Raw genomic sequence first — 25389 nt, forward strand, 5'->3', positions numbered from 1 at the left:
ATCGCTCTCGGTCGAGCCCAGCATGACTTTTCCATTGGTGAATACGAGTTGCTGCCACACTAACAGCAGCAGCTAACATGCACTGAGTTCCTTCTAAGTGCCAGGCACTGTCCTTCACCCCGCCCCGCACCCCCGCCCCTGCAACCCTATGATGTAGCTAACTCTACTAGGTCCATTTCGAGATAGGAAACTGAGGGACAAAAAGGCTAAGAAGCATGTCCACGGTCACAGTTAGTGAATGGTGGCGGAGTAAAACCCTGGTAATCTGGCTTCCAGAGTCCCCAGCCCTAAATTGCTCGCGATACAGCATCGTCTAAAACCAAGCCGGCGAGGACCGGAATCAAGCAACAGCCGATCCGGTACAGATGAAAGCAAGAAGGCATGGCATGTGATAGGTGACTTTTTTTTTTAACCTTTCATAGTCTATTGCTAAACAGAACCAAATTATTTTAACACCGTACTACGTAATTTAAGAACATCAAACTACAGGTGCACCCAACTCAGAACTGGCCGCAGAGGACGTTCAAGCGCTCCCGGGGGTCAGGCCCACGGGCGGGGAGCAGGCGCCTCCATTGGCCGGCCCCGCGGCATCACGGGAGCTCGCCGTGCGCAGGAACCGCCACCCGCTTTCCACGCACCTGCACCTGCGCAGCCCTTCCAGGGGCATTTTTGGAGGTTGGACTCCTCAGAGTAAAGGGCATCGCTTTCCGGAACCAGGTTCCTTGTGGAAGATCGCTGTTCTCGGTGCAAACGCGGTAGTTCCTAAAATGAGATCCGTTGGATTCCCCTCCGTCCTGTCCAGCCCGGAACGACAAGTCGGAGCACCGCATTTCCTGATTGACCTTGTTGGCAATCACTTCCGCCCAGGGGTTTGGAATACCCGAGGCCCTTTGGCGGCGAACAACAGGAAAGGCACTTCCGGTGTACGTTGCCTAGGCGCCGGTCTGGTGGGCCTGCAGGGACGGCATTACTAGGTCGTCCTCTTCCCCCCGCCTTTTGGGGGTCGAGATGTCGGGGCTCAGCTATCCAGAGATGGAGGGCTGCCGTAACCTCCTCGGCCTACTAGACAACGATGATATCATGGCCCTGTGCGACACCATCACCAACCGCCTGGTGCAGCCTGAGGACCGGCAAGGTAAGTGTTGACTTTTCTCCCCAGGGGCGGACGCCCCTCCCAAGACCTCACTAGAGCCCCAGGTTGCCAGAACGTGGGAGTAGAGGAGGTGCGAGACCTAGCCCCGCAACGGGGTCCGACGGTGCTGGGGCGGAACTCTCGAGAGTCCCGGCCGCCGCCGCTGCCTCCCGGCCTGGGAACCGCCGTGCGCCTTCAGGCCCCTGAAGCGCCACATCCCCGGGAGAGGTGGTGGCACTGGAAACCGCGCTGCTTCCAGGTTTTACCTGCTGGATGTATGGGCAAATGCTTATTTTTTTCGAGAATTTAGAGTACGTGAATAGTGATTTCAGAATTTCCAGGGTGTTTTTCATTTTCATTTTCGGCTGATCTGAGGAGTCAGCTGCTGACTCAAGTTTTCTTCTTCAGGCCTCTGGGAGGATATCATAAACACTTCAGCCTTGTAGGTAAAACTACTGTAATACAAGAGCAGATAGTTTGAATCCATGTCTCTTTTGGGATCTAATTTTTTTCTGAGATGGTTTTGCGTAGTAGGAATACGTTGCTTTCAGAGCCAAATGAACATTTCTGTAGAGTAGATTTAAAGGGTTAATATTCAATCAATATTGATTGTAGCTACTCCATATAAAAATGTAACCAAGAAGCCTGTGTGTGTATTTCACTTGGCATATCATCGGGACAGTCTTACTTTGAAATGTGAAAACTCCAGACTTCTATGTTAGTATGACTTAAATAACTACAAAAGCATAATCTGTATTTCTCTGGTTTTAAATTGGATTTACGTTTTTGCCATTTAAGAAAATCATTCATTTGAAACTTCAAACTTAATGTTTCCTCAAACATTAAAAGAAGAAATTCCTAAGAATTAAGAATGCAAATAGTTTTAGATTTAATATAGTTTTGTTTTTTTTTTTTAAGATTTTTTATTTATTTATTTGAGAGAGAGAGAATGGGAGACAGAGAGCATGAGAGGGAGGAGGGTCAGAGGGAGAAGCAGGCTCCCTGCCGAGCAGGGAGCCCGATGGGGGACTCGATCCCGGGACTCCAGGATCATGACCTGAGCCGAAGGCAGTCGCTTAACCAACTGAGCCACCCAGGCGCCCCTAGACTTAATATAGTTCTTAAGCATTTATCTATTTCACATGCTAATCACCACCTAACAGTCCTTGTGAGTGTGAGTTTAAAATTGTAATAGATAAAAATGTTGGATTTAATTGATGGTGGGTCTAAAAGCAAATAAAAAGAAACTTCCTAGTACAGAAATGTTAAATGATTTGGAGAGATAATTTCTCAGAGAGGAAGAAAATAATAAGCATATGCAAAGATCATCTCTTTGTTTGTTTATTATGAAAAGATAATCTCTTTAAAAAGCAATGAAATGAAAACCAAAACACAGTGTTTTCCTGTCTACCATATTGGCAAAAAACTAAACGTGGTGATCATGCAAAGCAGCTCTTTGACAATTGGAGGAGTGTAAATTAGAACTTTGGAAAACAAGTTTGACATCATCTCTAAGTGGAATTATTTGCTTATTTCCGGGCTCATATTCTGGACCTGAGCTTCTCAAGCTTGAATGTGCCTGTGAATCAATCCCTCAGGACTCTTGTGAAAAATGCAGATTCTGATTCAGTAGTTTTGGAGTGAGCCCAGAAATTCAGCATTTCTTCAGCTCCCAGGTGATCCTCATGCTGCTTGCCCCTCTATGCACTGGGAGACATTTATGAAAATGTTCAAAGTGGTGGTGTTAGTAATTGGACACACCCAGTAAAAATCTATGAACAGAAGGATAGATAACCTTGTGATGTAGTCATATAATTTACTGTGGTACAGTTAAATGAATTAACAGTCAAAAAATTAGCTAGAGCTACATATATCCACAGATTAATGTCAGAAACGACATTAAGTGAAAAGCTGAATATGAAAGACTGTATGTGTGTGTGTGTGCGTATGTATATATATGGATTGGATTTATAGTGTGTTCCAAAAATACCAAACTGTATTGTTTAGGAGTTCATAGTTATGCTGTACAATTATAAAGAAAAGCAAGGTATTGATAACATTTAGGATAGCAGCTACCTCTAAGGTGGGTGAGTAGAGAGAGGGAATAGTATTAAGTAGGGAGGGTTAAAATGAGGGCCTCAAAGATACTAGTAATATCTTATGTCTTAAGTTATGTTGTGTATACATGGGAGTTCATTTTTTTGCTATTCTGTATTCTTTATACATGTAAAATCTTTGATCTGTTTAATATAACATTTTTTTAAATTAAAAAAAGAATACAGGTCTTAGTTCTGCCACTTCTTAGAAGCATGATTGTTGATACCTCATATATCCTCAACTTTCATTGTCTATAGAGTAAGGAGTTTAAAAGTCCTTGCACATCTAAAATAACCGTAATTTTACCTATGTTAGGCATTATAAATGAATTTAGGTCCATTGGCCTTCTTAGAAAAAAATTTTTTTCTCTGGCTCAGATTTTTTTCTTAAAACATGTCATTCTTTAAAAAAAATGCAAAACTTTTACTATCTTACGAGAAGTGAAAGGAAGAGGTAAGTAAGTTTAGATAGGGAAGTTCAAAGCATAAAGAAAAAATTTTTTAAACCCAAAATGTGACAACCCACTTTCTGGTTTTTAAAAATTACCATCTCATGAAAAAGGAGTAATGTCATGACAGTAATTTATAAATATCATTTGATAGGGTTTCTGCTGACCCTGGACAGATTTATAAGTGACTTGTGATTTTCTACTAATCTTTATAATTTCCTTCTAGATGCCGTTCGTGCAATATTATTGTACAGTCAAAGTGTAGAAGAACTTTTGAAGCGTAAGAAAGTCCACCGAGAAGTCATATTTAAGTACTTGGCAACACAGGGGGTTATTATACCTCCAGCTACTGAAAAGCACAATCTTATTCAGCATGCAAAGGATTACTGGAAAAAGCAGTTACATCTGAAATTGAAGGAAACACCTGAGCCAGTTAAGACAGAGGACATTAGACTATTTCAACAGGTAAAATAGATCTTATATTTATACCCTAAATCATAGTTCTGTCTAAACTCTTTAGATAATCCTAGATCTGTGGGAACATGGCTAATATTTTGGCTTTTATAATTTAGCTTCACATCATATCCTTTGCATTCTAAAGGAACAACCAGTAAAGCAGACTAGTAAAGGTATTAAATTGTAAAAATTCTATGAGAGAAACTTAAGTAATTTTTACATTTGATTTTTTTTTTTTTAAGCTAGGAAAAATCCTCTTGTAATAATTTCCTCCAGCTGACATTGTCTGTTCCTATTTCTTTGTATCCACTGGACATTTTAGATACTGTGTGAATATTTAAATATTGACTGTATGAACTCTAGGTAATTTGCAAATTTTATTTTTTTTATTTTATTTATTTTATTTTTTTTAAACACAGCACAGAAAGACAACCCCTTTTTCAGATCAAATATATAGCTTAATAAACGTCCATAAAGCAAAAACATTTGTAATGACCACGCTGGTCAGGAAATAGAAATTTGCCACCCACTCCAGAAGCCCCTTCCATGAATTTGCAAATTTTAAACTACATACTTTGAATTTGTGAGGTTTTACAGTAAGAGGCATTTGCTTTCACATTAGGAAAGGATCTTCTAAGAGCTTTCTTAATATGCTAAAGAGAATGTTGACTCTGAAATCATACAGATGTGACTTCAAATAGGTCCTGCCCTGTGCTAGGTGTGAACTTGAGCAAGTAACTTGACTTTCCTGAGCCCTGTTTACTTTATCTATAAAGCAGGCATAATAATGATAGTATCTGTGTAATTAGGCTTGTGAAGATAGAAGGAAATAGTCCATAAGTCCCAAGCACAGAGCCAGACATACTGAATCATGGGTGCTCTGTCAGTAAAAGATTCTTACCATCAAAATGAGGTACTGTGCTCTGGAATATTCTCATCTATTCACATAGATGAATAAAATCAAGCTTGTCAGGTATATTTTTGCAATAACATTACCCTTTGTAAAAAAGAGAAATAACAGTATAAAAATAATCCCAATCATAAAAAGTAATGTATTTCAATCGTATTAGAACTCTGTTTAAAGGTAGTAAAAAATTCTTATTTGTTACCAACTTTATTTTAGTGTAGTTTATATGCAACGAAGTATATCCATTTAAAGCATCAGTTTGAAGGTTTTGACAGACATTGTGAAACCACTGACACAAGAGAAAATACTTATGTAAATCATTGTTGACTGTTCATGCTGATATTTTGAGAGGCCTTGTTAAACCTTAATTTCTTAGCTGAATTTTCAGATGTTTAAGGTGGGAAATTCTAAAATGATTTTCCCCTTTTTGGAAAAACAGTTTGTGCATGATGGGTTCAGTGAGTTCACTTGTAGTTTATTTAGCTTCTGCTATACTCAGCATATGAAAACTTAGCTCTAAAACAGACTAGGTAGAAAAAAAGATAAGAGAACTGACCTTTGTTATATTTTATATTTTATTTATCTTAATCAGCAGGAAAAAGAAGATAAAAAAGCTGAAAAGGTTGATTTTCGTCGATTAGGAGAAGAATTTTGTCGCTGGTTCTTTGAACTTCTTAATTCTCAGAATCCTTTTCTGGGACCACCTCAAGATGAATGGGGGCCACAGCACTTCTGGCACGATGTCAAGCTTAGGTTTTATTACAACACCTCTGAACAAAATGTGATAGACTACTATGGAGCAGAAATTGTGAGCCTTCGTCTGCTGTCCCTAGTGAAAGAAGAGTATCTTTTTCTCAGTCCCAACCTAGATTCCCATGGACTGAAATGTGCTTCTTCTCCGCATGGTCTGGTTATGGTTGGAGTTGCTGGGACTGTCCACCGAGGGAATACTTGTTTGGGCATTTTTGAACAAATTTTTGGACTCATACGCTGCCCTTTTGTGGAAAATACGTGGAAAATCAAGTTTATCAACCTGAGAATTATTGGAGAGGGTTCTCTTGCTCCTGGAACATTAATGAAACCAGCTATTACATTTGAACCTTGTGATCTAGATGCCTTTTATAACACTGTTACTTTATGCAGTACCAACGAAGTACAACTTAATGTAAGGCAGGCATTGGATAGTGGAACTGGAGACCAAGCTTTATGCAGTGGAGATGAGGCATTGTTGAACAAAAGAGAACTGAGTTTACCGAGCCCTCTAAAGCACTGAACATGTTTGTCAGTCTAAAAAACCTTCTATACAGAAACTCTTCCAGATATCACATTAGTAATGTCTAAGTGATTTCAGATGCGAGGATTGACATATTTTAGTTGAAATATCTTTCTTGACAACAGACTAACATATGTGAATACTTGCCTCTTTCTACCTGAGTTGCAGCAAATGTTCTGAGAGCTAATGCAGTTCATCAAATAAATCCCAGTTTAGATGGTATAACTAATGGTGTGCCTTAGAAACCAGGTAATATTTTCATTTTACTTAGTGAATATTCTGCTAATATCTGTACTTTTCATGTTGGAAAGGTTTAATGTAAACTCAGAGTTACCATTTTAGAAAACTTAAGTGACATTCTCACGCAAAAAGTCCAATAATTTAGCAGGTGGGGAAAATTTACTTTGCCTTTTTAAAATGAGGAACATTTTTCAAAGTTATCTATAGTAGTCCAAGCTAAGTATCTTAAAATCTGCAACATTTTCTGAACTCGTGGGCAATGATAAGTGCTATTCTCAAAACAGACCTTATTCTTATCTAAGGCTTCAGCTAAGTTTTATAGAACATTTATTGTAATACCATATAAAGGAAACATACTGTTGAAATTTTTTAAAAGGTGTGCCCAGTTTCTAACTTAAATGAATTACTATTTTCCTCTTGATTGATCTTGGAAGAGGTGACCAAAAAAACCCCCCAAAAACACACACAACTTTATAATGTGGTCATATCTATATACAAATAGAGATATACTCCCACATCATAAATTAGAATTATTAGGATTTCTCACCTCTAAATTGTTCTACTAGGTTTGAATTACAAAGTTAAGTTTCCAGATTAAGTACATAGTTGCTTTAGGGTTTAAATTCTTCATCACTTGGCAACTGCTTGCTGATCTTTGATTTAGTTAGTAATTTTAATTTACAAAAATGCCATATGGAAAAAATTCAGCTGGGAATTGTGATGATGTGTTGTACATGTTAATTTTTTACCTTTAACTCGTGATCATCTAGGGTAACAAGAATTTTGGAAGCAGGAGGAAAAAACTCATCTTTTTTGTATTTTAATGCCATGCCTTTTATGAAGAGTACAAATTGATACATCCTAAAATAAGAACTTAATAAAGGAGGGAAATTCCTACTGTCTGCTATAAGAATAGTATATTGTTTAGATTTAAAGCAAGTTATCATTTTCTCCTTTAAGTATAGAGTATCATTATAACATGTACTCAATAAATATCCTGAGTAAAGGATAAAATTAGAAACTATTCCCATCTGTTTCCTTTGTGCTATTGATGAGTACTGCAGAAATATTACTACAGATGCTCAGGGTGGGCAGAAATTGCCTCTGGCTACCTTCAGTATTGGCTTTTTGAATTTGTGTAATGCTCAAGTAAGGCTGCAATCTTTGCATGTTCTTTTAATCAGCGTTAGAAATTTGAAACCTTCCTGATAGACTCTCTCGAGAACTGAAACTATGTTTTATTTACTGTGAATCCCTACAGCTGGGCCACACAGTAAGACCTAATGTTTAACTAAATGGGTTCAGGTATGAGCAAAAGAAGTTTACATACTGTATAAAAGACTTTTCTGCATCTAGATTTTGTCTTTGGTTCTTACTAGTGATGGGTTTTTTTTTTGATCATTTGTTTGAATTTCATACAGATACACAGAAACTTTTAGGCTCCAAGCTAACAAATTTAACCTTCTTTTAAAATTTACTAAATTTAAAAAGCCCAAGGGTCAGAATGGGATAAACTGGAAGGCTCTAATCACTTTAGGGGAAGTGTATATTTTTCTGTTCAGAGAAAGAAGACCTGGAGGAATTGAAATTTATTCACGAAGTTTAGAGCTTGGTCAGGTCTTTAAGAAGGTCCAGTAGCACACTGCAGATTAACTCTTCTTTTGCTACCATCCCTTTGTTTTGTATATGTTAGGGAATGGCAGAGACCCCAGCTTTAGGTCTCTTTTGCTTCATTTCACCCTCAACTGGTATTTTAAAGTTGTTGGAGTCAAGTAGTAAAGAATACAGCACTACACATAATTCATAGTGATTGAATGAATGGTCAAACCAGGGGGGCAACTGGGCTTTATTTACTGTAGACTGATGTGCGATAGCCTAATAAAAGGGCATACATGAAGTATCTGTTCTCGTTAAAATAAAAATACCTTAAAGTAATAGTTACATTGGGATGTTTTATTAGTATCTAGAATGCCAAAAACAAATTTCATGAGTCTTACTAAAATACCAAATAATAGAAAAAAAGCCATCTCTGTTTTATGAAATCAGCTTGCAAATGGCCAACACAGGAAAACTTCGTTTCTGTGTTTTCTTAAGCTAAAGGAAGCTAGTTACCCAGTGCCTGTAAGAAATTGTAATAGCACCAGAAAAAAGGGTTTAAAGAATAGTGGTTTAATTTAAAAAATCAGCGATTTTGTGTTTTAACAAAATGGCTATTATGGCTAAGTAGATGATAAACATGAACAAAAACCATACTCTAATGTTTTTATTAGTATCCATATTCACAAATTTAGATGCTTTTTCTTCATGGTTCTTAATTTGGGCTGTGGGGAGTGGTCATGGATTTTTTGAAAAATGAGAGCTGTGTTCTCTCCCCAGAAAAGAATGTGTTTGCATATAGTATTACAATTTTTGCATTATTTCAGTGAGCTTATGGACTTCCCTAAAGCACGTCTGTGACTCCTATAAGGATCCTTATATTTCATGTTAAAATCCTGCCATAATAGTTATATTTCCTCCAAACTACTCTTTGATACTAAAATTATTTTTAGAAAATTTTGTGCCCTTGCTGGAGTCCCTAAACTAGAGGACTAAATCTTCCTTATGAATGAAAGGATAGGAAATCTATTCGTTTATGACAGTTGTTAATTTGTGGATTTTGTTTTTCAAAAGACATCAGATACTAAGACAAAACCTACTGAAATACTGTTAAGTGAAACAAAAATATTCCAAATTCATTTTATTTTGGCAAGATAAATTCAATGAACAATAACGTGCGTTAGAGAAAGTGTGAGGGAAAAGTCTGAAAAGCAAAGTATTCAAAAAAATTCTCAGGGTGCCTGGGTGGCTCAGTCGGTTACGCATCTGCCTTCTCCTCAGGTCATGATCCCAGGACCCTGGAAATGAGCCCATTGGTCTGCCTGCTCAGCAGGGAGCCTGTTTTCTCCCTCCCCCTCTGCCCCTGCGGCACCCCCCTTGCTCTCTCAAGTAAAATCTTTAAAAAAAAAACCTCTAGATCTTTACAAAAACTTTATCCTGAGATGTTTATTTAGTAATGATCGTATACTGCTCATTTTTTTGAAGGATTTTAAACGTAGGACCATCTCCTCTGAAGGGCTTGTAGATGTGATCTCACACCATTCCCTCTCCCCTCACTCCCACCCCATTTATAACGTCTGTATATACTCAAGTTTGAATGCAGATAGCACACCTGCAAGTGCTGGGAAATAAGACTTTCTGCATCTGGGTTCTCTTCAAGTTTATTTGGCATATTTATGCGGCATCTACAGTTTAAGTCACTGAATCAAGCACAAGGTAAAATAATACATCAATAGGTTATTTACCTAAATGTCCTATGTTAAGTTTCAGTTTCCTAGTTTAGATGTCTTATGGTGAGAACTGCTTTAGGCCCTTTTTTTTTAGGTATGGTTATATCTTTTTGTATGGGTCAGGAAAAAAGAACACTTAATTGAAATTTTAAGTAGCTGTGTGGCCCTGGCTGTGCCATATTGATTGTATCAATGCAGAATATAAGATACTTTGACAGACCACTTCATTTAGAGTTAGAAGGAAAATATTTCAGAACTGTGTTAGAGTGCACTAACTCTTTTTAGCTTTATTTTTTTCTAGTTTGAACCTTTTCCAGTAGTCCTTCAGTAAAACATTAATATTAAAATGGAGTATTATTTACTGTGAGATAGAATGTACTTCAGTGTATTAAGCCAGAAACTCCAGAAATGTGTTAGACATGAAATGTTAATAGAATCACTGGCCTAGAATTTGGTACCTCCTAATTTCTATTCCCAGTACTGCCCAGTATTGCCCTTCATAGTGAGTCATTTACTGAGGGTTCTTTGGCTAGCAGTTTTCATCTTCAGTTTTTAGACACCCTAAATTTCAAGTATGAAATTAGTTACATTTGAATTAATGAATTTAAGAATTGAAAGAATCCCCTGCTTCACAGTGCCAACTGTGTTACTTATCTGATGTTTTCTGAACAAAAATTAAAATCAGTTAACTACTTAGGAGAGCCTTTTTTCTTGAAGTATTTAGTTTCACAAGTTTGTGTGAATCTTTTCCATCTCTTAAAATACTGATGGTTAGTATTCTATTTAATTCTCAAATTGTTACATGTAAGTTACTACTGCCTCCCTAAGTAGATGGTAAATTACTTGATCTGGTGATTCTTTTCTAAAAGAATTTTTTTTTTTAATTGTAGTATAATTAACATACAGTGTTACATTAATTTCAGATATACAATATAGTGATTGGACAGTTCTTTTTTTTTTTTTTTTAAAGATTTTATTTATTTATTTGACAGAGACATAGCGAGAGAGGGAACACAAGCAGGGGGAGTAGGAGAGGAAGAAGCAGGCTTCCCCGCGGAGCAGGGACCCCGATGTGGGGCTCGATCCCAGGGTCCTGGGATCAGGACCTGAGCCAAAGGCAGATGCTTAACGACTGAGCCACCCAGGCGCCCTGTGATTGGACAGTTCTATACATTACTCAGTGCTCATCCCAATAAGTGTACTCTTAATCCCCTTCACCTGTTTCTGCCATCCAGTTTTTGATGAATCCTTTTGACTGTCTTCAGTATGAAGGTCATTTGCTGGCTCTGATTTCCAAAGCAAAGATGCCTTTAATCTCTATTGTTTATCTAAATACAGAGTAGGAGTGTTAGTGCATGCTGTATCCTCTTGTAATTATACTTAAGTTGCTTGGTGATTTAAAACCACTTGAAAAGATATAGAATGGTCATGTATGATATAAAAAGGAATATAAGTAATTGGGATATATAAAAATATATGTAAAAATTTACATGAAATTTCTTGAACTCAGTGTCTCATCACAATCTCTAGTCCTCTTCCCTTCCTGTTGTACTTTCAGCCTCAGAAACAGTCTGTTTCACACATTTAATTTCTTTCCATGTCTAAATGCAACATATCTCCAGTATTGCTTTCTATTTCAGCTGCTACTATAATTAGAATTTCTTTACCTAAACATGGACTCAATAATTTATTTCTTTACTTTAATATTTTTTACATATTTATAACATTAAAATTTCCTTAAAGTACAGCTTTCATCATATCTTCCGTGCTCAGAACTTTCAGTGGTGTATGCCATTACCTCCAAAATAAAGTCCAGGTTTTTTGTTTTTTGTTTGTTTGTTTTTAAAGATTTATTTATTTATTTATTTGACAGAGAGAGAGAGAGAGAGAGAACAAGTACACAGAGAGGCAGGCAGAGGGAGAGGGAGAAGCAGGCTCCCCGCTGAGCAGGGAGCCCGATGCGGGGCTCGATCCCAGGACCCTGGGATCATGACCCGAGCCAAAGGCAGCCACTTAACCAACTGAGCCACCCAGGCGCCCCTAAAGTCCAGGTTTTATAATCTGGTTTTCATCACCATCTAGGTTTGATTTCACTCGTTTTCATGCATTGTTTGGTCCAGCCAGCATCTGCTATTAAGTAGTCTTAGTATTTGTCCTGTGCTTACTCAGCCCTCTGCTTTTATTGGCAAGTATAGACAGTCGCTGACTTAACAGTGGTTCGATTTAGGATTTTTCAACTTTACAAAGGCATGAAATTGAAATGCATTCAGTAGAAACCATACTTGTTGTTGTTTTAAGTAATCCCTACACCCCACGTAGGGCTTGAACTCACGACCCCAAGATCAGGAGTCATATGCTCCGACTGTGCCAGCCAGGTGTCCCAGTAGAAACGGTACTTTGAATTTTGGTCTTCTCGGTGCTGGTCAGCAGCAGGTTGCCCCATGTCCCAGTCAGCCATGTAGTCACAAGGGTAAACAACCTGTATACTTAAAATCATTTGGTATCCATATGTTCATTCTGTTTTTCACTTTCATTACAGTATTCAGTAAGTTACATGAAATATTTGACACCTTATTTATTATAAAATAGGTTTTGTATTAGATGATTTTGCCCTACTGTAGGCTAATATAAGTGTTCTGAACACATTTAAGGTAGGCTAGGCAAAGATAAGGTATTCAATAGGTCCTAACCTATTAAATGCATTTGCAACCTAATGATATTTTCAACTTCTGTTGGGTTTATTGGGATGTAGCCCCATGTAAATCAATGTGGGTCTGTATACAAAATAGTGAAATTTAATTTTTTGTTGTTGCAGTCTGATAATATAGAATTAAAAGGGCTATGATTGAAATGGTTTAAAAACTGGAAATTAAGTCAAGCATTTTTTTCTCTTGAGGTGTTTTGTGTATATTATCTGTCTAAAATTTTCCTAGCTTTTTGCATGGCTGCTTAATTTTTATCTTTTAGGATTTGTCTTAAATGTTTTCCCTCTGTAAGTGGATCCCATTTTTAATATTTATCAGAGCTGTTTATTTCAGCTCTAGCACTTTAAATATTAATTTACTAACTTGTTAATCTCCCCCACTAGATTTTAAACTGAGAGCAGAGACTATAGCTGTTTGGCTTTCATTTTTTTCCATTGCTTTGCACAGAGACTAGGTATTCAAGTTGATATTTATTAAAGATATAAATAAGGGAACACATGATACTTTTTCAGAGCCTTTTATATTCCTAGCCCTTTGCCTGTCTGCTAAAGACAATGCTTAGTGTATGTATTAGGTGCTCATAAATATTTGTTTAATGAATAAAGCCAAAGTTATCTTCCTGAATATTAATATATGAGCTCTAATACAATCAACAATAATCTGCTAGATAGAATTATTGAAGTTTTATTATGCTTTTATAAAAGATGAAGAAACTGAGGCCCCCAAAGTTAAGTAATGTGCTGAAGTTCACAAAATTTTGTTATGGGGATTTTTTTCCTGTTTTTATTTTGCGTGCGGGGGGAGGGGGGCGGTGCGTGGGTGGAGGGATGATTTAATTTTTCAACTACAAAGTCTGTTTTTTTCTTGCACTTCGTTTCTAATCTGACTACTGCTACTACCTTATAGTGAAAGAATTTAAACTCTAATTCTCATTTTCTTCACATGTAAAAATAATTTGATGATTTCTAAACTGCTATTTTGAAGTTACATGGTTTTGTGAGTGTACACTTTCTTAGCAACTCAAGAATATTTTAAAGGAATTTGTAGTTCATTGAAGTTGAAGAAATTATTTTGCTTCCTTATAAATTATGCTCATTGAAAAACACTTTTTATTCTTTGTTTTTTTTAACAAATACACATTTATAAATATGTGTGTAGTGTGTGTATTTCTATTTACAGAGGGAAAAACAAGAGGATGAAATATTACACATTTCTAGAAAAAAGTATGAAGCCTTTAAAATAGTTTCCTATTTTCTATTTTTTTTTTAAGCTTTTATTTATTTATTTGACAGAGAGAGACGCAGTGAGAGAGGGAACACAAGCAGGGGAGTGGGAGAGGGAGAAGCAGGCTTCCCGCCAAGCAGGGAGCCAGATGCGGGGCTCGATCCCAGGACCCTGGGATCATGACCTCAGCCTAAGGCAGACGCTTAACGACTAAGTCACCCAGGCGCCCCTGTTTCCCATTTTCTAATCACTAGAAATTCTGAAGTTGTTTGAACTACTGTTGTGTAAAACTTTTTTGCTTTGTTACATTTGTTCAAAATATATTTTCATTTTTTAGTTGAAAAGTGCAATTGGTTGACAGAAGGCCAAATTATAGACTGCCAAAAACCTGTAGCAAAAATTTAGATGTTAATAAAATAATCAAGTACTAGATAGATGATTCCTTCAAAGAGACTGAGTAATAGGAGTTGACATACATTTAAGAGTGACATTGGAGACGAGTGGCAGATTTGGGATAGAATTTTTCTGTAGGAAGCATGGCCCTGGGTGGGTGTACTCATAAGGTCATTAAAAGTTATTCTAGGAAGTTTAATGGAAAATACTTGTTTAGCAAAGACAGGAGGTTTTGCTGTACTGACTGCACTGATTGGAGTAGATTAGCTTTGCGATAGAATGAGCTTAGAGTACAGAAACAAGATAGCAATAGAAAAGTTAAGCGTGTCAGGGGCTTTAATGCTGGGACTAGTAGTAGAACAATCATAAAATTGAACTCATAGGAACTAAGATAATTGCAGAATAAGCCATAATTTTAATTCTAAATCAACCTTAAGCTAGAGCAACAGTTTAGGACTGAGAAAAAAGTTGATTTTAAATAATGTATTAGTGTTTTCCCTTAAACAGTCTTCTCTTAATTTGGTAAACCACTTACAAAGCACTTACTATGTACCAGGTAACCTAATGGAAGACACTTGGTACTTAAAATATTTGTTCTAGTTTCTTAATGCTTTTCTCACTTTAACTTGCATCAAATAACATTTACTGTGTAATAAAAGTTTATTAGAAAGTGCTTCCCTCTGCTCTCTCATTGATGCCCTACTTGCTGCTTTAACCATTGTCTTCTTTTGGTCCTTAATCTGAATTGTAGGTAAAGCCCTAACCTTTGGATTAGAACAATGCTCCAAAAGGATGGTGATCCTTGGTAACTAGTTTGGCAGTTTCACAGGGGAAAAAAAATGCACTGAAACTTTTTTTTCCATATCACATATATTTTGGAAATTTTATGCACATAATTCACATATTTAGCAAGTTTTATAGGTAAAATCTCATTTAGTTTTTTTTTTAAATATTTATTTATTTGATAGAGACACAGCGAGAGAGGGAACACAAGCAGGGGGAGTGGGAGAGGGAGAAGCAGGCTTCCCTCTGAGCAGGGAGCCAGATGTGGGGCTCGATCCCAGGACCCTGGGATCATAACCTGAGCCGAAGGCAGATGCTTAACGACTGAGCCACCCAGGCGCCCCAAATCTCCTTTAGTTTTTAATAGTGTTATGTTCTTAGTGTACAATCATTAGATGCATATGTAATAACAGACTATGTTGGTCAGTTTATCACAGGCAACATGAAGTCAACAGTGTATTTTTACTAATGTACTTACCTGTGAATTTTAATGCTTGTTAAATTTGCATTTTATGGTTGGTACTCTTTTATCTCCGATTCACAAAATGACTCATTGAAAAGTGATGAAAATAGTAACAAATACTGTAATGTCATAATGTGAATGCAGAATCAGAATCTATGTTATATGCAAGAGATTCTGTGAGTATGATGTTTTTAAAATTTCAGCTGAACTATACAAGGAAGGACAATTATGAATATGAAATGTGGCCTGCAGTCCATTCACCACTGGTTAATAGTACATGGCCAGTCAAATATTTGCATCACCATCAAAAGTCTCACGTCATTTATTTTGAGGCGCATTGGTTTCTCTGGTAAATGAATTTGGGTAATTTTATTTTTCCTGAACAGGTATAAAATAACATCCCAGTTTAAAATTTGTCATTCAAGATGAAGAGTTCAGAATTACAGAAGTATCATTCAGAGTTGCATTTCTTAAAATGAAAGCAAGTTTTTGTCCCAGACACCTGGCACACACAGCCCACTCAGTGCTTGTGGCAGAAAGCCAGCTCACTTTAGATTGTCACCAGAGTTCCTCCGTTAGTAGAGTCCTGCCTTAAATCTGTTACTTGGACACTAAGCCATATTTTAACATCTCTTGTCTTAATGATTATATCCATTTTTCCACTTATTTTCTGCATTGTGTCATTGGACATAATCCTTGGAAATAATGCTCGCTAGCCTCTGACAACCGTAGAACTGTCGTTACCTGTGGGTCTGAACTTGGAGTCTCGGTTCAAATATCAAACAAATATAACAGGAAGTAATAATTTTAAAAAAGGCGTTGTTGCTGAGTAGCTGGTAAAAACAGTCTCATATTAATAAATATAATCAGAGATTATAAAACGAGCAATTGGAAAAATTCTGTCAAAAAGAAAATCTCATAATTCAGGGAAAACATGGAAGAGCAACTTCCCATCATGTGTTTAGAGGATATCGTATTTTGCAGACAGAACCACTAATGTGCAGTGTCTGAATCATTTGGCATATATGTGTGTTACATATAAGAGTGAGAAGTCCTTAGCAACTTCTTATTCTATTCATCCCTGAAAATTCATCAATATGGAAAACGAGATTACACTGGGCAATAAGCTTTGGTGAGAACTAGACAGAATGTATTACAATCTTTAATGATGGTATGTACACTAGCTATTTGGGCAGCAATGAAGGTGTTAGGTGAATAAAAGGGTTGTAAAAAAGCCAATCACCTTTCTTAAGAGAGCAGCTAGTTATCAACAGTAAACCATCAATATGCTGATTACAAATTTTAATGCTTCAGTCTATACTGTTTTTATAATACTGTATGAAAAACTGAGCAGGAAGTTGCAAAACTTTTTTCTTCTGATACTTCCTGTGTGGAGGAACGGTGTTCACATGAGGTTTTGAGATAAGAACAGAAATTAAAAACATTTCTTTGAGATATTGTTAATGTCAGGAAAGGGCATTTTCTTTGATTTTAGGTGCCTTCCTTAAGTGGCATTTCAACCAGTCTACCCACTGTCTTGAAAAGACATCCCTCCAGATTCATAATGTGAATTATAATGGCAAGGAGTTCACATTATGTTAAGATTACACAACTTGTGTGAATGGCTCAGTTCTGAAGAGCTTCATCCCCACCCCCACCACAATCTTATATTCCTGGCTTACTGCAGAAACATGTTTGGGTACATATTTAAAACCATGTCCAAATACTGCAACTATATAACATGAAAGAACACTTTCCTGAGCTGAATGCAAAGGACAGATGAGAAACCCCTTTAACACCATCTACAGGTAGATTGTTCTTTTGGCGGCTCTAGGTGAGAAGATTATTGTGATAGTATATGAATAAAAAAGAATTTTATATGTGGATCAGTAAGAAAAACAAGTTTTTTAAATCACATACCTATTCTTAGAATACTAGAATAGTGATAAGCTTCCTCTCTATATGACCATAGGAATGTAGAACAGAATTGTGGGAAAAAATAAAACTGCTAGAATATATATCATTATTACAGAGTGTACAAATGTAGAGTACACATTGTACACAAAGTTTGTGCTGATCTGACTTTACTGTTTTTTTGTTTTTAAGCAATAATCACCTTTTCACCCAAACAATTTAACTGATATCATCACCTTGATTTTAATTTTTAGCAGCCATTCAATGCCCTTATTTTCTGTCCTTTCCTAATCCTGGTATTCTGGCAATTTGTTAGAGATCATTCCACTATCTCCTTTTACTCTCCACCCAAATAAGTCTTAGTTGGAAACATTTTCAGTACTGGAGTGAAAAAACTTGAAACTATTTTCTTTTGTTCACGTTCTATAAATTACATTTTCAAGAAGACATGTCATTTATCAGTAGACAGTCTGTCAGAAGCATGTAGAGCACGAACATGTTTTTGCACAATATTATTGGAGGGAGGCAAGATTTTCATCAAATGATTTTTATATTCTTTGTTATTTCTGGCCAAAATAAAGCTTTTGTTCATTATCATAATTATTAAATGGGTAAATATGTCTTATTTCTATACTTAAATTCAGTTGGCTTGCTGTGATGTCTTAATTTTATAGGTTAGTCTTTGTAAAGCTGGAACTTCCGAAGTTCTTGGATTTGCGCATAAGGGAAAGTCCCAAGAGTTGTACATAAGTGCCTTTAAAATACTTCTGGTCCCAATTGCTTAACTTTACATAGTGATGTTTTTAACTTTTACCTATAATAAATGTAGCATGCCAATAAACAAGTTCTCAAGATACATAAAATATAGTACTATAAATATATAGCACTCTTTTTTTAATTATCACTTTTGAATAAGAAATAGCTAATTTCTTCAAGACTAAGTGAACTTGAATTATAAAAATTTTAGAGGCTGCCTAGAACTACGTGGATGAATGAACAGGTACCTTTTTTTGGGTACATTTCATTTTCTAAGGTAAATTTGTTTTAATAGATAAATTTTTTTTATTCACAAAATGTATTTTCCAAGGATTTTAACAAAATGATTTTTACAAGTTGTTCCATTTTAGAATACCTACTTTAAATTATTGAATGTCAATTCCATTTAAACATGTTTATTGGGTTGCATTTTGCTAGAAACAAATTTGTGAAGGCCCAGATAGCATGAGATAATATTGGCCAGACTACCTTGCCTTTCATCATCCTTTCTTTCCCCATCACATTTTTTCTTTTAAAATTAAGGAATCAAAGAGACTTTATCCTTCTTTTATTTAGATTTCAAATGCTGCTGCTAATTTTTTAGATGGAAAGAAGCTTGCAATAGCATCTTAAGGTGTAACATGGAATTTTAGTGACATCTTGTGGCTAAGGCTTTTCTTCGAGTCTATGTCATAGAATCGGCTTTGTACTAGCGGACTTCCAGCTGGAAAACATGTACTTCTGAACATACCTGAAGACTCAGAAAAACTTAAGCTGGCTTGAAGACTTTTAAGGCAATCTATTTCCTTATCCTCAATCTCCTGCCCTCTCTCCACTAACTTGAGTGTGGCTCTGGGTCTGAGCAGTATACCACTTCCCTTTTTTCAACTTTTTTAAAAAAATTTTTTTTTACAGTTACCATTCTTTCACTTCACAAGAGTAAAATCTATTTCTCAGCCCTCCTGAACCCTCATTATGTTGCACTGCCCTATGGTATCAAAACCTCTGGGTACTAAACACAGAGAATTTTGAATTATTCACATAAGGAGTAGGTGTAGGAAAAGGGAATCACCACAATGATTTTTCAACAAAAGTTTTGTAAGTCAGATGGTGCAAAAGTTGAAAGAAAAGACCCAGCTGGAGGCACTGTGGAATTCAGGATCTGCTGGACAGTTTTCAGTTTGCTCGGAGGTAGCTGAGTAATCAAAAATGTCAAATCTCAGATTCATTGTGGACCGTAAGATCTTTATAACCAAGAATCTGAAAAACTTTGTTAATGCTCTCTAGCATTTGTTTGATATCATTACTTGTCACCTTTGAGCCTGAAAAAGAGTTCTGGATTGATTCAATGGCAACAACAAACTTGCTATTTAAATTTGATCAACAGCCCTACATCACCAAGGTCTTTGTTTCAAACCTGTGGCCACTCTATATGCATGTTGTTTACACTTTGTACAAGTAAATATGCTAGAGACTTCAAAAAGTTTTACAAGTCAGGTGGCTGTTAAACTTTCTCTAAAATTATTTGGTTTCAACAAAATTAAAAGGAAAACCAAATTAAGTTTTTATGTGGTCATTTAGTAAGAATAAGTGTTGGCAATAAATCACTATCTGATTTTTTTCCTTTTGATATAAAATTTACATACACTAAAATGTGCAAATCTTACTTAGGAATATGTTCAAAATATTGGCTGATACTATAATTTCATTCCTCTCTATTAATATATTCATGATTTCTCATGCTTATATGCTAAAAAAAAAATAGAATTGAGGATGAACTCTGACTTATACAAGCAGTAAACCCATCTCATTAAATTGTGGGTCTCCAGTAAAATGTGAGTTAGTTGTGTTGTTTTGATCAATTTTATAATACTAAAACTTATGGTAATTCAACCCAGAAGAAATGTTAGCACTTAAAACATTGTAGGGAAATTTAAAAACAATTATGATCATATTTTTGTCGCATAGAAGTGTTTACAGTGATCAATCAGTCTTTTAAGCACAAAATGTATCACATTGGGGTAAAATTCTGTGAGGCAACTGGAATAAAGTACAAATCAGAGAAGTACAAGTAAAATTTCTAACTATAAACAGGAGCTTGTTTGTAAATATTTAATTAGATATCTGTGGGTATAGAATTCAGTGAAGTTGCTCACATTTTAAAGAGTTATTTAATGCTTTTATTTAAAAAAAATGGAAATTACTTCTGTGTGTGTTTATTTAAATTCTATTAGCCAACATAATACATCATTAATTTCAGATGTAGAGTTCAGTAATTCATCAGTTATATATAATATCCAGTGCTCATTACATCATGTGCCCTCCTTAGTGCCCATCACCCAGTTACCCCATGCCCCCACCCGAGATTACTTCTTTTCAACTATTTAATAACATAATGAAATATTTCAGATGTGTTGACTCAACATTTGTGAAGGCATATAGTTTGTAAACATTCTTTTACGGAATATGTAAGCAAAACTAGTTTGAAAAGCAGGACTTTATATCATTTAACTTGGCCTTCAGTTCCATGAACCACATAAATGGGAGGAAAATCACTTTTATTTGCGCTTTAGATAAGTGATAATATTTTCTAAAATTATTCCATTGGTTATAGGCTGCACCACTGATTCAATTACTTTTTGGTGCTAAAAATTCGCATCATATTCAATGGATATATAAAGGTAAAGAAAACAAAGCCAATGTCAGAAATGTTAAAATAAAGAGTATGTGGGGTGGGGGAAATGAGGAAGTGTTTTAAGATTGAAGAAATAAGCTACATACATAGAGCAGGTTGTTCTAAATTGTTCTTATGTGGCAAGGTTTAATGTGATGTGCCTAACATTCATCAATATTATTATTGTTAGTGACCACAGACAACGAATGCTGAGTGTCTGTTACTGCATGACATTGTGAGAAGTATGGACTATGACCAATTTTTTTTTTTTAAGGTAAACAAGAAAGTTTAATAATGAGAAGACAGCACAGTTGGTACTATCAGTGTGGAAGCATTCACAGATCCCAGAACAGCCTGAGCTATAAACGAAGAGCAGGACTTAGGTCCGTGCAAAACAGAGAGCTGATCTTGCTCTCCAGGGCTGAGTTGAGTAGTTATGACAGAGACCATATGGGCTGTGAAGGGGTTCAGAACAAGCCACCCCAAAATGTCCCACTTTAGCATGTATACATTGAACTGAAGTGAACCAAGGCTCAAAAGACTCAGGAAGAGATTTTTACCTCCCCCTTCAGTGCCTGAAAGAACTTGGAAGTGATGTAGGCATGCCAGGTCAGAGGACCAAGAGGGGGTCCTTGGCTCTGTGCAGGATAGAAATCAAATGCAAGCCAGCAGGAATGAGAGCAGAGTTTATTTAAGATATAGGGAGAGTGCAGGTACAGAGCGTTTGGGAGCCTCAGAAAGGAAAGGAGAGTCTTGTCCTTGCCTGCGGTCTGGGGTTTTTATTGGGGATGGTGGGCTGGTGTATGTGTCCTCTCGGGTATCCAGGAACCAGTCAGAACGAGGACACATGTCCAGGTGTCTTCCATAAGTCACTTATTCCTTGGATCCGGGGTCTTGGCGTCAAGATGTTTAACACCACTAGTTTGGAATACCCACAGGAAGGCCTCGACAGGTCATTCTCACCCAGTCCTTCCTTCGATGTTATCTAGTGTGCTGTGCTGGAAGACTCTAAAGAAATCATTAACTCCTTGACTTATACCAGTAAGACATACTACAAGGCATGTGTAAGGTGGGGATGCAGGTCCTAGCAAGAACAGAAGCAGGAAAAGGAGAAAAAGCAGGTTTGTATGGAGTCCTTCAGTTTCCCTACCTCAGAAGCCCTGGTCCAGGAAGAGAACTGTCACCAGAGATAACTATAAAGAATTTGGGCTATGTGTGGTAAGCTGGGGGAAAACTCTGCAGGGCCTAGAGATCAACTTCTTCTCCTGTGTCCCACTGTCTCTGCACAGCAGGGCACACAGTTGTTTACCAAACATTTGCTCTTCCCCTTTGAAGTCTCAGACCTCTACCCCCTGCTCCTGAGCCCAGGATGGCGCATAAAGCTCAATTGCTTTAGTGCCTGTGAGTCTCCTTCTCTTATGGAGCTCTCATACATACACAATTAAATTTGTTTTTCTCCTGTTTATCTTATGTTCATTTAATTAATAGACCAGCCAAAAGTACCTAGAAAGAAAGGTTTTCTTCCCCTACGCTTGCAAAGCCTAAAATATTTGTTACCTGATCTTTTTTTTTCTTTTAAGGATTTTATTTATTTATTTGAGAGAGAAAAAGAGAAAGCAACAGAGATAGCAAGAGAGAGCATAAGTGGGGAGGAGAGGGAGAAGCAGGCTCCCTGCCTGGGAGGGCCCTGGGTTCATGACCTGAGCCGAAGGCAGACGCTTAACTAACTGAGCCTCCCAGCTGCCCCTTGTTACCTGATCTTTAACCCAAAAAGTTTGCCTGTCTCTGATAAAGAGCAACTTTACAGGCAGGACTGGTGATGCCCACAAAGGCTCAGTGGTGGGAGTGCAGGGTGATGAAGTAGAAGTAGTAGAAGAGTCAGTAGAAGTGTGTTAGGGCCAGCTTGAGAGATTTTACATCAGACATTGAGATGCCACAGCAATTTTCTGAGCCAGGGAATGATCGTTATGTTGCTCTTTAGATAAAGATTAATTTGGCAGCCATATGTAAAGTAGATTAGAATGCAGTATTAATAACTCAGGGAGAGAAGGAAGTTAGAAGATTATAGCAACGGTAAATATATAAGGCAGCATGTATCTCCTGCTCAGCAGTGACTTAGGAATGAAAAGAAAGGAACACAAAACATTAACTCTAATTTTTATTAATAATACCAATATGACTTTAAAAGATCTTTTAATCTGAACTTTATTCCAGGGTCCGTAAACATGATTTGACGCCAGAATGTTATACAGAATCATGTGCATAATAAGATGCTACTCCAGGGGCGCCTGGATGGCTCAGTTGGTGAAGCGTCCGACTCTTGGTTTTGGCTCGGGTCGTGATCTCAGGGTCATGAGATTGAGCCCTGAGTCAGACTCCACGGGGAGTCTGCTTGAGACTCTCTCTCCCTCTCTCTGGGCTCCTCCTGCTCGTGCTCCCCCCTCAAAAAATAAATAAATAACCCCCCCCCAAAAAGATGCTACTCCAAATGTGAAATTAATCAACCAACCACAAAATCACCTCTGGAATGCAATGTTGTTAACTTACTCATCTATTAAATCATTTTATTCACTAAAAATTTATTCTGTGCCTACTTTTTTCTAAGCGCTATTCTTGGTGAATGAAAGAGCAGTGAACAAAAGAGACAAAAACATTTCTGTCCTCATGAATCTTACATTCTAGTAGGGAAAGTAAAGGAAGAAACATGTAAACTATAAGAAGATTAGATGGTAGTAAGTGCTATTGGAAAAAAAAGAAAAAGAAAACAGGCAAGAAAGGTAAGCTGTAAAGGGGAGAGCTTATTAAAAAATAAATTATTTTTTTTGTCTAGAATGGTGGGGGAAAACTTCCCCAAGAAGGCAACATTTAAGCAGAGTAGGAAGCGGTGCAGGAGTGACCCATGAGGCTATCTGGGTACAGAGAACACCAAGTATAAAAGTCTTGAGTGGAAATGTGATTAGCAGGTTTGAGGAACATCAGGGAGACCAACAGAGCCAGAATGAATCAGTGAGCGAGAGGCAGAGCAGTGGAAAATAGAGTAGCAGGGGGCACAAAGCCAGGGCCTTCTAGTTCATTATAAGAACCACGGTTTATACACTAATTACAATATGAAGCCATTGGAGGATTCTGAACAGAGTAGTATGATCTGATTTTTGAAAGGATCCTGGCCATGAGAAAGAGCGGGGACACAAGGGTGGGTAGAGGCAGTGAGACCAGTTAGGAAGCTCTTTTCAGGAAACCAGGTGAGAGAAGATGGAAGCTTAAACCAGGGCGGCAGCAGTGGGGCTTGTAAGAACCAGTCAGATTCAAGATCTTGTGGGAAGGGAGAGCTGACAGAATTTCCTGACGGCAAGGCAAAGAGAAGAGAGAACGGTGGCTCAAGAGTTTCTGGCCTGAGCACCTGGAAGGATGAAGTTACAATGAATTAAGATGCAAGAAATTGCAAGAGGAGCACAACTGGGGTAGGAGTGATATGGAGAAAGACTATGAGTTTGTGTTTGGATGTGCTAATTTGAGCTGTTTATTACAGATCTACGTGGAGATACCAAGTTTGCAGTTGACAATGAAATAATGATATCCCTTGAGTTTCTCAAGTAGCATCTGAAATCTGTCAAGAAGGCCTAAGGTCTGTGTTTGGGGAACAGACTCCAACCAAAGGTATACATTTGGAAATCATTGGCATAAAGATGTTATCTAGTACCATGATAATGGCTGAGACCATCAGGGCATGAACTTAGGTCCTGAGGAAGTCTGAGGGCTGGCTTCTGGGTCCCTCCAATGTTAAGAGGTTAGACAAATGAGGAGTCAGTAAGAGAAATAGAGAAACAGTGGCCAGTTAAATGCTAGGAAAACCAAAGGAGGGTGATGTTCTAAAGCCCCTTAAAGAAATGTTTCAAGGAGGAAGGAGTGAGCGAATGTTTAAATGGTAAGTCATCGACTAGGGCCACTTTTAGTCTTAGTGACGGGGTAGGAGCCGGGATTGTATGAGTTCAACAGAGAATGCAAGATATTGGAGCAATGAACAGTCTTTTACAAGAATTATGGTCTGAAAGGGAGCACAGACATGAGGTAGTAGTTTGAGAGTGATGTGGGGTCATGGGAAGGTTTTTAAAGATGAGAGAAAATTTCTCTCCTTCTGGTAATGATCTAGGGGCCATCAGGAGACTGGGGTTAACTCCTGGTGTGATGTCCCCAAATAGGCAAGTGGGGATGGGATCTGCAGCACGGGAGCAGGCTCGGTCTTAGATGGGAGCACAGACCACTCATTCGTACAAATGCAGCAGCGCGGGAAGCAACACAGTGAAGGCCACGAGAGAACAAGCTTGCCCAGTCACTGGCTTTGTGACCAGGGGCCGAGTTGCTTTACCTCTCTCTGCCTTGGCTCTCTCATTTGTGAAATGAGGGTAACGATGGTCCCTGGCTTATAGGGTTGTCATGGAGATTACATGGGTTGGTTTATGTAAAGTGCTTACGATAATTTCTAGCGACCAGTCAGGGCTACGTAGATGGCGGTTATTGGCATCCTAGCAAGAGGAAGGAAGGTACGAGTGTGTAGGTGTGGAAGGATGGGGGGGGTGTGATGGTAGTGGGAGAATGAA

The 25389-nt window shown here is 37.5% G+C and overlaps 1 protein-coding gene across 1 annotated transcript; it reads left to right on the forward strand.

The window, feature by feature from the left end:
• Window positions 1-739: 739 nt before the first annotated feature.
• On the forward strand, window positions 740-7559 carry C1H3orf38 (chromosome 1 C3orf38 homolog). Its single transcript, XM_044913885.1, has 3 exons — window positions 740-1135; window positions 3904-4142; window positions 5633-7559. Exons 1-3 carry the CDS (start codon window positions 1009-1011, stop codon window positions 6311-6313), a joined length of 1047 nt encoding a protein of 348 aa, XP_044769820.1. The 5' UTR covers window positions 740-1008; the 3' UTR covers window positions 6314-7559.
• The last annotated feature ends 17830 nt before the right edge of the window (window positions 7560-25389 follow it).

Source organism: Neomonachus schauinslandi, chromosome 1, assembly GCF_002201575.2.
Source record: "Neomonachus schauinslandi chromosome 1, ASM220157v2, whole genome shotgun sequence".
In the NCBI taxonomy this organism is placed as follows: Eukaryota; Metazoa; Chordata; class Mammalia; order Carnivora; family Phocidae; genus Neomonachus; species Neomonachus schauinslandi.